Source organism: Cervus canadensis, chromosome 23, assembly GCF_019320065.1.
Source record: "Cervus canadensis isolate Bull #8, Minnesota chromosome 23, ASM1932006v1, whole genome shotgun sequence".
NCBI lineage: Eukaryota > Metazoa > Chordata > Mammalia > Artiodactyla > Cervidae > Cervus > Cervus canadensis.
The window spans coordinates 35,860,082-35,872,271 of NC_057408.1; the positions used below are offsets into that span (position 1 = coordinate 35,860,082).

Below are 12,190 nucleotides of genomic sequence, written 5' to 3' on the forward strand. Positions count from 1 at the left end.
GGAGTAACAGGACATGATGGGGAGCTGGGACGGAACCAGCCTGCTCCAGGAGATTGAGTCCCGAGGCTCAGAGAGCCAGCAAAGAACTGGACAGACAAGATGGTTCAGTTACAGCCAGTTCTGCTGAGGTCATGGAGTCCTGCCTTGTTTAAATTAGACTTTACGCCATATTTAGTCAACCCTCCTAGAGTTAAAAGTTTAGTGTCTCCGTTGTCTTCAGTTGGCTAAGCCTACAGCAGGCTGCAAGCCATAACACTCGATTAAACCAAACAGTGCTGGCTGCAGGGTTAGTCAACACGCAGCGTTAGGCGCCTGTACCTGAGAACCATCCTCTCTGACAACGTGAAAGAAAACGGACCCACAATTTGCAGAGCCATCAGGAAAACTGCTGATGCTCCAAGGCTGCAGTGTACGATGGCACTGTTTTTCTCCAAATAAAGCTAAGACGACAGACAATTTCTCCAGGGAGAGCCTGTCTGTCTGCATCTAACACAAGCATCTACCCCCACCCCCATACCACAGGCCAGTCATCTTTACTATCTTCTTTTTATTTCTTCTTCAATATTTTACTTCTGTTTGCATGAGGTCCATGTTTCTTTGTTTGCTCTGATTAATTTTATCCTTTATCAGTGTAACTTAAACCAAACCGACAATTCCTACCGGAGGAGCACTTAAAAGGGGTCACCCTATTGGGCAGATCCAATAAATAAAGAACATGCAAATGACAGAGGAATAAATTAATCCTAGCTTATTATCCTGTGAACTAGGATTAAGTGTCAAAGTGAGCCTTAGTTTTGGCATTCTCCCTTTCCAGTGATCATACACTGACAAGCTTTATAAATAATTTTGCTGGAGTAAGTGGCTCTGCAAACCCCTTGTTATTAGTGACAGCTCAGGTCACAGCCACCCCCGAAGCTTCCCATTAGCTGCCTCTCAGTATGAGTTTGCATGTTGGGATGGTTCCTGCTGCCCAGAAGCCTGTCTGATGTTAATTACCCCATCAGTTCCCCTCTACTCTCCCTTCACTCACCTTGGGGATGCTGAGGCGTTCCCGGGGAGGAGGATGATACCGTGGGAACCTCCTGCGAGTCTAGAGATGAAGGGCTACGACCCAGGGGGGCGGGGGAGGCGGGGGCTGCCGGTGAGGTCAGGTCCAAGAAGAGGTCAGCTCTGCCCCGGCTCGCACTCCGACTTCTCAGTTCCTTCTCATGCGCCTCAGCTGCCAACTGCTCCAAGTATTTGTATCTGAAAGTTAAATTCCAAAGGGTTTCCGTAAAAAGAAAGAGGAGCCCGTGGCTGGTGCTTGTTTATGGATGAAACACCTGCAGACTGAGCTGGTTTCCTGATGCACACAGCACAGCGCAGGGCTGGCTGGAGGGCCCGTCTGCCAAAAACACCCAGCAACGCCAAGATGCTAATGATTAAAAATCCTGCATCATTCATAACCAAACAAATTGGGGGAAGTGGTAACATCACAGTCTCCAGATACCAGATCACTGCTGCAGAATCCTAGTTTGCTCTTTTAGGAAACATTTGTGCAAACAAGCCAAATAGCAGTAATGACCATCAAAAAGCCCCAACAGTGACAGCTGAAAACCACACACCCTCAGAGCTCACAGCTGTGAAAGGGGAGGGTGCCCTGGTGCAGCAGAGAGGAACAATGCCCCAAAATACCAAAAGGTTGTTGGATGAAGCCCTCCCCGGATTTCTGAACCTGCTTCAATGCTAACAGCAATGTGACTGGAATTCACTTTGTTCTCTCGGTGTCGACCATGGAAAGTTTTTTATATTCTAAAATATTTCTGAGTAGGACTCAGACATCCAATAGCTTGGCCCTGACGTCACATATAGTTTATTCATCAAAGTCAGTTTAAAAGAACAAAGATACATCTGTTTTGCATTTCAGGCAGGCAGAACCCACTAACTGTTTATTAAGACCAGCTACCAATCATATTCCTCATAGAGCGCTTTATAGATCAGACCAAAATAACTCTGAAATATGTGCCTCTTCCAGATGTCTGCTAATTTTACCCGCCATTATTTGTTCAGGAATAAATTCATGAACTCAGCTGTAGCAGGTTTTTGACTATCATGTGTGTGCATGCTAAGTCGCTTCAGTGGTGTCCAACTCTTTTGCAACCCTATGGACTCTAGCCCACCAGACTCCTCCGTCCACGGGATTCTCCAGGCAAGAATACTGGAGTGGGTTGCCATGCCCAACTTCAGGGAATCTTCCCGACCTAGGGATCGAACCCACGTCTCCAATGTCTCCTGTACTGGCAGGCAGGTTCTTTATCACTAGCGCCACGTGGGAAACCTCTTTTGACTATCATACCCACAACAAAACTTTGCAAATGCTTATTCCAGACCCTCGCTCACATCCATCCGAATTCACTGCTTCAGTTACTCCCCAAGGGCAAGCCCCCGGCCCTAGACCCTGTAGCCCCCACCCAGACACTGCATACACGGCACTCTTACTTCAGCTGGATAAGAAAGGCAGAGCACACAAATTGAACCTTTGAAAAGAATGCCTTTAGAAAGCACACATTTCTTCATCCATCCTTCAGGGGGCGTGGCTCCCAGGTCTGCAGTCATCACAGCTCTCCCCGCCAGGCCCCGGGACGGGCTCGCACGCGCATCTCCCCCAGGGGGGCCTGTCTTGACCACCACAGCTGGAAGTGATCTTGCCCTTGCCTCTGAACTCATGTTGGATATGTAACCCATTCAACTCAGATGGCATTTTACATTTACTGCCTGGCATATTTAGTCATCTTTTCACATGTGTATGTCTGTTTTCAACAAGCAGATAATAGGACTTTTTGAGAACAGGAAGATTACCATCCTCAGTTCTTTCCCTGGGCGCTGTGCATTCATGGGCTGAAGGGAAGCAGGCAAAGAACCCACCAGGAGCAGCCCACCTGTTCTCGTCTCCCTGTGGCCCAGGGCGCCAGAGGGCAGGGCCACCCAATTTCACTTTCTTGGGGAGTGAGTTTACTTTCCTGGTGACTCTCTGGTAAAACGCATGAAGTGGATCTGCATTTACAAATGTCTGCCTCATGGTTAACAGGGTGAAACTTGACCCAGAAAGAAAGCTTTAGAAACTCTGGACTTTCCTTGCCAACAACGTCATCTCTCAAAAAGTAGGAAAGGTACCAAAAGGAGATATGTCTGAAGTTAATGTAGATGGGCCCAAAAAAAAACTACCAGGTGGTGGAAGTGACAGGAATGGTGGAAGACAGTGGTCTTGAGGGCAAGTGTTGGGGCCTGTATTTTATTATAAAAGGTCCGGGGGCAAATGGAAGGCCAGGAAGGCTGGGAGGCCAGGAGGAGATCACACCGCGGGCACAGGTGTCCCCATGTGGAGTCCAAGCCTTCTGCGACAAGGGCAGGGGGCAGGAGGAATCCAGGGCAAACAAGAGGGTCTGGACATGTCCCAGAGATGGGGATCCTAGAGGAGGGAAGTGATGCTCTAGCAAAATCAGGGAGAGAAGTAACGAAGCCCCACACAGAAGGCTTCAGGCCAGGAGGACAACCCATCACCAGCCTCCATCTCAGCCAGCTGTACCCTGGCCTCTCTGGTCTGCTCCCTGTGGGCAGCCAGGCTGGCAGGTATGTGCTGGCAGCCAAAGGGTTCACCCCATTTTCAGGGGGGACCCCAGGGGTCCAGGGTCTGGGTAGACTTCTCAAAGACTATTCCTGTGCACCTCTCGGCTCACTGATGTCACCCTTGAGGATCCCTGAGAGGGGCGGAGGGGAAGAGTCAGGGGTTTAATCTGACTTGTTCCTAGGATGTATACATGACAGACAAAAACGGCAGGATTAAGGGTTAAGGGGTAAATTCTATAGACAAAGAGTTCTGGAGGCTGGTTGCACAAAAATGTGAATGTATTTAACACTACTGGATTATCCACTTAAAAACGGTTAAAATAGTAAGTTATACGTTATGTATACTTTTCCACAATTAGCATTAAAAAATGGCAGAAGTGGGGAGGCCCAAGTGTCAAGAGCCGCTATGTTTCTGTGTTCCCGTGATGGGCGGAGTGGTGATGGGCGTGCTCGGGGAGCGCCAGGCTACCCAGCATGGAGACCTTCAAGCTCAGCAACCTCTCCTGCCCCATGGACACCTCTGGCAAAACCTGGGGAGGAAGCTGGACCTCTATCCCGACCTTCCCTGAGACAGTGATCTAAGTGGTGCTCGATCCTAGGAGCCCGCCAGCCCATTTGATGATGGTCACGTCTCAGCTGCCTAGCAACACCACCTCCAATCAACAGACTCTGACGTAGCCTCCTAGGAACAAAGTACTGGGTTTTCTATCAACAGACTATGCCCCCCAACTCAAAATACTTTTCATTTTGCCTACCCTCATTGAAACAGTCTCATTATCCTGCCTCTGTCCATATCTAATTCATTAATCTTTTCATTATTTATTAAATATTCTGTTGAGTGCCTGTCATGTGCTAAAAACTAAAAGCACTCAGTTCAGTTGCTCAGTCATGTCCGAGTCTTTGCGACCCCAGGGACTGCAGCACAGCAGGCTTCCCTGTCCATCGCAAACTCCCAGAGCTTGCTCAAATCTAAATTTTTAAATCTCCAGTAGGCACTAGAGATTTAATAATAAATAAGAAAACACGCACCTTTGTGGCACTTATAGTCCAGTAAGAATTAGAGAAACAGACTTTGTGATGAGCTCAATGCCCACCCGGAGAAGGAAATGGCACCCCACTCCAGTACTCTTGCCTGGAAAATCCCATGGACGGAGGAGCTTGGTAGGCTGCAGTCCATGGGGTCGCAAAGAGCCAGACACGACTGAGCGACTTCACTTTCACTTTTCCCTTTCATGCATTGGAGGAGGAAATGGCAACCCACTCTAGTGTTCTTGCCTGGAGAATCCCAGGGATGGTGGAGCCTGGTGGGCTGCTGTCTGTGGGGCTGCACAGAGTCAGACATGACTGAAACGACTTAGCGGCGGCAGCAGCAATGCCCACCAGGGCTGTGGGTGGCAGGCTGGTGTCACTGCCATGCAGGGGGCATAAGTTAGGTTCTTTACACAGGGTCCAACAGAAACCCTGCGTGACTTTTCACTATACCTACTTATTCTGACTCTTCCTGCCACCCAAGTGCTTGAAATTCTCCCTTAAACCAAAACCTGGCTCCCTCTAACTTCTAGTCTGTCCTCAGACCATGTTCAGAATCCGCTCTTACTGCTTCGGGATCACTTTTATGCATAATTTCCCAAATCGTCACCCAGTCCCAGCCATCCCCTTTGCAGTCTGTCCCCAGAACCTCTGCTTCCCGTAAGGCACCTCCTCTGCAAGTCCTGCCACCTCCCTCAGACCACTCTCACCCCAACCCCCACCCCAACCCAATGATTCCCAGCCTGGATCTCATCCCTTATCACCCCTAAAAAAAGAATCATTCGTGAACATCAAGTCAATCAATATCAGACAGAGACTTTCTTACACTACTTACAAAAAATTAGAAATAGACCTAACAGAGACTTACTCTGGATCTGCATCATTATCAATAAAACAGCTTACCTAAAATTACGGAATGGGATGACATGAAATTTTAAAATTAAAAATTAAACCAAATTTGTATGCATGGCCATTACCCCTCAAAATAGCAAAACAACATTCATCTCGTTATGCTAGGTGATATGAACCTCAAAACCTCTCTGTTGAGAGTCTGGCTGTCTTTTCTGAGTCTTCACATTAGGGTTAAGAGTCATGGGACCAAATAAACATGCCTGGCTCCACCTTGAAGAGTTAACAGATGGAGTTCTCTTCCATGTCTCTTTCCACCTCTGATCACCATTAGTTTTCCCATCCATTTCCAAATTCCATTATAACTTGGAAATCTTATCTTTTCCTGGCTTACCAGGAACTCCCAACTGCTTTCCAATAAAGGATGAAAGTATATCTCCCTCACGTCCATCTTTACCAGGTAATTCAAGCAGCCGACTAACCAGGAAAAGTGACTGGTCCAAATCAAAGGAAAACACTTGACTGCTTCCCCAAATCTCAGATAAACAGAGATGCAGGCTGTACGGAAAGAATCCCATGTGGGGCCATGGAGAACCCTCTCCTGCATCAGCTAAGAAGACCCAGGGTGGCGGGTGGTGTGGGGGAGACAGCAGAGGCCAGAGAAGAGGAGTAGAAACCTCTTCTGCACGAGTTTTCCAGATAAGTGATGCTCTACTTTGGGAGAAAGAGTAGTAAATAACACGCAGAAAGAGGCAGCCCTCAGCAATTTGGAAAAAACTAGATTCCAGTCTGAGCCAGCTCAGACCTTGACACACACGGTACCTGATCTTCTCTCCAGGGGCTTTAAAGTCCTGCCTGTACAGACACAACATGACTGTCAAGTTGTCCAAAAGCTCAAAAAAGTTCAGAGTCCAGGGGAGAAGATAAAAAATACAACTTGATTTCTTTTTTTTTTTTTTAAGATTTTTTTTAATGTGGACCATATTTTTTAGTCTTTATTGAATTTGTTATAATATTGCTTTTGTTTTATGTTCTGTTCTCTTGGTCATGAGGCATGTGGGATCCTAGCTCCCTGATGAAGGGTTGAACCCATACCTCCTGCATTAGAAGGTGAAGTCTTAACCACTGGACTGTCAAGGAAGTGCCAAAATTTGATTTCTTAAACCAGGATATATGTCATGTCCTCCAGTGTAACAAAAAACAAAAAGCAGGTACTTACTAGACTTTCTTTGTTTCTTTACCAGCATCTTTCACTATAAATTTGCTGGCCACAACTAGTTATCAGGATGGCAATAATCTAATAGAATACTGGAATTAAAGTAATGCCATAGTTTTGTTTATGAGGCTGACGTAAGCATCTAATTTTTAAATTGAACACAGACAGTCTCCACTATTCCCTGTCTCAGACTGTCCTGATCTATTTAGCTGATGGTGTCTAAAAAAAATTAGCACAATTCCACTTTTTATTGGCATAGTTCAGAGACTGATTGGTTCCGGACTGGCTCTGGTATGAACCCAGCCTTTCCAGTCTCTCCGTGCAGTAACCCCCACCTGGTGGTGAAGGGAGGAACTGCAGGCTGGACAGCTGTTCAATCGCACCGTTGGGTCCGACTCTTTGTGACCCATGGACTGTAGCAAGCCAGGCCTCCCTGTCCCTCACCATCTCCCAAAGTTTGCCCAAGTTCGTGTCCATTGCATCAGTGATGCCATCCAGCCACCTCACCCTCTGACGCCCTCTTCTCCTTCTGCCCTCAATCTTTCCCAGCATCAGGGACTTTTCAATGAACCAGCTGTTTGCATTAGATGACCAACATACTGGAGTTTCAGCTTCAGCATCAGTCCTCCCAATGACTATTCAGGGTTGATTTCCCTTACGATTGACTGGTTTGATTTTACTGCTGTCCAAAGGACTCTCAGGAGTCTTCTCCAGCACCACAGTTCAAAGGCATCAATTCTTTGGCACTCTGCTTTCTTTACGGTCCAGCTCTCACAACTGTACAGCTGGACAGTGCTAGGGTGTAAACTTGCCTGTTGCTGGTCTACTTCCAAAAACAATTTCCTTTGCTTATCTAAGTTTACCAGACACTGAATATATTAACTTGATATGGTTTAAAGGGATCCAAAGTATGTTGCCATTGAAATGAACAAACTGGTTTACAGCTTAAATATTTTAAAGCTGTTGGTTCTTTTGCTCCTTTATTCAACTGTTCATTGTTGGTTAGTTGCTAAGTCACGTCTGACTCTTTGCAACCCCATGGACTATAGCCCACCAGGCTCCTCTGTCTAGAAGCCTGGGATTCTCTAGGCAAGAATACTGAAGCGGGTTGCCATTTCCTTCTCCGTGGGATCTTCCCAACCCAGGGATCAAGCCGATGTCTCCTGCATTGCAGGCAGATTCTTTACCACTGAGCTACCAGGGAAGCCTCATTTATTCAATACATTCTTCCTAAGTGTCTGCTACCTGCAAGCCCCATGGCAGGCACTGGGACGCCGAGGAAAATCACGTATGGTTCCTGCCATCCAGGAACTGAGTACAGTTCAGTAAAGGGATGGCTAAGTGGTCAGGCACCTCCAGGGAGAATCTTGGGAGGTTTAGCACCCTAGCCAGTGCCTGGCATAGTCTGTGGGCTCAAATATTTGTTGAAGAAATGCTGAACAAATGACTTGGAAACACACAGGAGGGACACCTAACTCAGGCTCAACAGTGGTCGTAAAAAGAAATTTAATATATATATGCCACATTAAACTATATGTTTATTTGGAGAAGAGTTTTGGAGGAACAGACACATATATCTCACACCATGATGGCACTAAATAATTAATCTGTGCTTTCTTGGAAAACTGAGATAACCAGGACACTCTATTCTGCAAAATGCCAGCTCCCCAAGGTCTTAGGTCTCAGGTAAAGCTATTGTATTTTGACTAACAAAGTCTCCTCTGCATGCTTGGTTAAGAGTGAAAAGTCACGTGCCATTTGGTTACAATGGAAAAGAAAAGATATACAAACCTTTCTTCTCTTGCTTGTCTTTGTTCTTCTCTTTTGTCTAAATACTCTCGGCTAATGGAAGTATGCAAAACAAACAAAATGGGGAAGGAAAACAACAAAATCAGAGACTCATAAAATTGCCAAGAAATTATTAACAGAGTATATCATGAAAGCCTACTATCATCTCAGAAATGCAAAGTGGTTATTTTTAAATTTTTTAAAAATAAACATAAAAGCTACACTTTAAAACTACCAAATTCTTCTATAAAAATCACAGAGATGAAAACATGGGATTACTGGATTCACTCAGAACTCTAACTACTCTTCAGAAAGAAGACTTTAAGTATATGGGGAAGGGTGGTGAGACAAAAAGATTTTTAAAAGGTAAACCAATTCATCAATAAGATATGGCAATGACAAGCAAGCAACAGTATTCAGAGGTGAGTACCACACAACCAAGCTCTGGTAACTTCCCAACATTCATCTCAAGATTTAAATCTGAGTGGGCCGAAGTGTCTTGGCCATTTTGTACTGCACTCTACAGTTTAGATATTCCTTCCACAGCCCAAGATTCTTCTTCTGAATCCCTCACATGTCAGTTTCTAAGCAGAGATCACTGGAAGCTTTTGTGCATTCTCTCTTGTCTTTATCCATAATATGCCCAAATCTGTCTAATTTTAATGCTTGTTTGTTCCTCCTGCTGAGGTTCCAAGTTGAATCTAAGTTTAAGGCTGGGTGGTCAGTCCCTTCTCAATAAACTCTTTATTTTCCTGGAGAACTCTGACATCACAGTTTTCTACACTGGACCTCATAAGGTAGCTTAAATACTCTACCCCTCTGTGCACTGATAATTGGATATAAAGGGATAGTAAGAGCAACTAAATCAGGTTAGGAGCGGGGAGAAAAAGCCACAAAGGCACAAATTTGTTATAATTTATAAATATCCATTCTCATCACTTACCACACTAGAAATAACATTTCCCATAACCCGGGAAAATTAAGATAATATTCAACAAAAATAACAACAGATAAGAATGCTTTGCAAAGAAAACAGCACAAGGAACATGAATAACTTATATCAATGAGGTGGCTGATAGAGGGTCAGCCATATGGCTAATCCCAGGCATGATTCTATAAAGCTTTTCCTATTTCCTTCTTTGAATTTCTTTTCATTCACATCCTCAGATTTTCAGGATAGAACTGAAGTCATCATAATCAGTAGTTCTGTGTGGTCTGTACTGATAATCAGCATTCCTTTCTAGACAGGCTTATTTTGCCAAGATCTCACTATGCTCTTAAATGATGAGTGAGATTGTTTGGTGACCAAGAGAAAATAGTGAACAGTTAGTTATGAGCATGGTCTCTGAAGATGAGGTTGCCCAGGTCTAATTCTTACACTACCAATATATGGGCTGAATACATATTACAATGTACTCCTGTCCTATTCTTCCGGGACTTCAAAGACACAAATGCTAGATGTATTATTTTACGGGTGCATGAGGCACTGTTCTTTTTTTTTTTCAATATTTCATTTTGTCTTTCAGATTGGATAATTTCTGTTCTTTCATCTTCAAATTCACTCACTTTTCTCTCATTTCTATTCTGCTGCTAAAACCATTCAAAGCCTTTTTTATTTTGGTTATTGTATTTTCTGCTTCTATATGTATTTCCATTTGCTTCTTCTTTATATTTTCCATCTCTTTGCAGAGACTTTTCATTTGTTTCAAAAGTATTTGCCTTTTCATCTTAGAACATGTTTATAACAGCTGCTTTAAAGTCTTTGTCTGATAATGACAACATCTATGTCCTTTTGTGGTCAGCATATTTTGATTCTCTTTTCCCTTTGAAGATTTTTTTTTCCTGGATTCCTATGACAAATTGTTTTGGATTACATTCTGTATATTTTAAATATTTTGCAATGAGACTCTGAGCCTTATTTAAATTCTATGAAGAATCTTGACTGTTTTTCTTTAGCAGGCAATGAAGCAAGTTAGGCTCAGCCTGTAAGCTCTGATTGCCTTCTGATACTGGTTCCAGTATTAGATCAGTTCTCAAATATTTTTAATGCTATTCATATCAGGTCCTTATATGCACCATCCAGTGGCCAGTCTGATACCTAAGTGTGTTCCTAAGTGTGTTCCACTCTGAACTTAATTTTCAAAGTTTGTGGTATCCTGTTTAGGTTCTGAGTCACATGTGCACAAACTAGAGATGACCTCTGGATTGCTCTCTTGACCTCTCTGCTTTTTGTAACTTTCCCATCATTTTCTGGACTCCTTAGGTCTCCCTTCTTGGTCCTCTAGGCAAAAAAACTTGGGCTTCACTTTCCCTGCTCTGCTACAGACTTTCAGTACCTCCATCTGCATACAGGGCAATGCAGCAGGAGGAGACCCAGAGAAAAAAAGTTTTCTTGCATCACGCTCTTCTGAGCATAGGAAGGGTTCCCTCCCTGAGTTTTAGGCACCTGCCTGGACACTAATGTCATCACTGAGCTTCTGTAACCATATTGCTTGGAGGCTGGGAGAGGTGCAAAGAAAAAAATAAGATTAAACAGGAGACTTCTCAACTCTCCAACCCTCAGGAATTCCTTTTGCTGCTCCTCATTGGAAGGACTGATTCTGAAGCTCCAAAATTTTGGCCACCTGATGCGAAGAGTCAACTTATTGGGAAAGATCATGACGCTGGGAAAGATTGAGGGCAGGAGAAGGGGTGACAGAAGATGAGATGTTTGAACGACATCACCAACTCAACAGACATGAGTTTGAGCAAACTCTGGTTCACAGTGAAGGAGGGAAGCCTGGTGTTCTGCAGTTAATGGTTGGTAAAGAGTAGGACATGACTTAGTGACTGAACAACAACAGTCCAGAGAAAGAGGCGTTCTCTCAGAGCTCTTTCAGTTCACACCTGGTATGTGCTTCCGGGTTTGGGGATGATTTTGAGTCATGCCATGTGATATTGGAGGGGAAAATGGTGACCTCTCCCTGGTTTTGGGGGAACTTTGAATGCTAGTCTCCATCCCCAATTCACCTGCTCCCTTTTCCAGTTCAGAGTTTTCAGAGCTCCGTGCTTTAGATCTGTCCATGACTGATGGCTGCATTGAGTGATGGCATAGAAGAGACAAGAGGGAGCATACTGATTTCATCTTTCCCAGAACTGGTACCTTGTTTTAAGAGCTTTTCAATCAAAATCTTAAATGTGTACGCTAATCTCTGAATTTTCCATGTGTCTCAGTCAGATGCTCTGCTGCTATTTGGTGGTGAAATATATGGATCTCTCAGAAAGCCCTGAATCATGAAGCATTTAACCTGTTCCAGTGGTTTTACAAATTGGTCTTTCCAAAAGTGACAACTTCCAGAGCTACCTCATGAGAAATGGTGCATACAGGTCTGGCCTTTCCATGTATCATTTCGTAGAAATCTGACAGCTCAAGATACACCATACAATTATGGTGTGAATTCTCTAAGACAGGCTTCAGCAATACATGAACTGTGAACTTCCAGATGTTCAAGCTGGTTTTAGAAAAGGCAGAGGAACCAGAGATCAAATTGCCAACATCCACTGGATCATCGAAAAAGCAAGAGAGTTCCAGAAAAATATCTATTTCTGCTTTGTTGACTATGCCAAAGCCTTTGACTATGTGGGTTACAATAAACTGTGGAAAATTCTGAAAGAGATAAGAAACCTGTATACAGGTCAGGAAGCAACAGTTAGAACTGGACA

The 12,190-nt window shown here is 44.3% G+C and overlaps 1 protein-coding gene across 9 annotated transcripts in view; it reads right to left on the reverse strand.

Moving 5' to 3' along the window:
- Positions 1 to 12,190, reverse strand: part of FHOD3 (formin homology 2 domain containing 3) — a 503,163-nt gene that overhangs the window by 93,916 nt on the left and 397,057 nt on the right. For all 9 annotated transcript variants that reach the window (XM_043443940.1, XM_043443933.1, XM_043443935.1 and 6 more), the window contains 2 exons: positions 8,492 to 8,542; positions 1,031 to 1,245 (listed from right to left, as the gene is read on the reverse strand). In XM_043443940.1, coding sequence (XP_043299875.1) covers positions 1,031 to 1,245; positions 8,492 to 8,542 — 266 coding nt within the window. The remainder of the gene's footprint in view (positions 1 to 1,030; positions 1,246 to 8,491; positions 8,543 to 12,190) is intronic.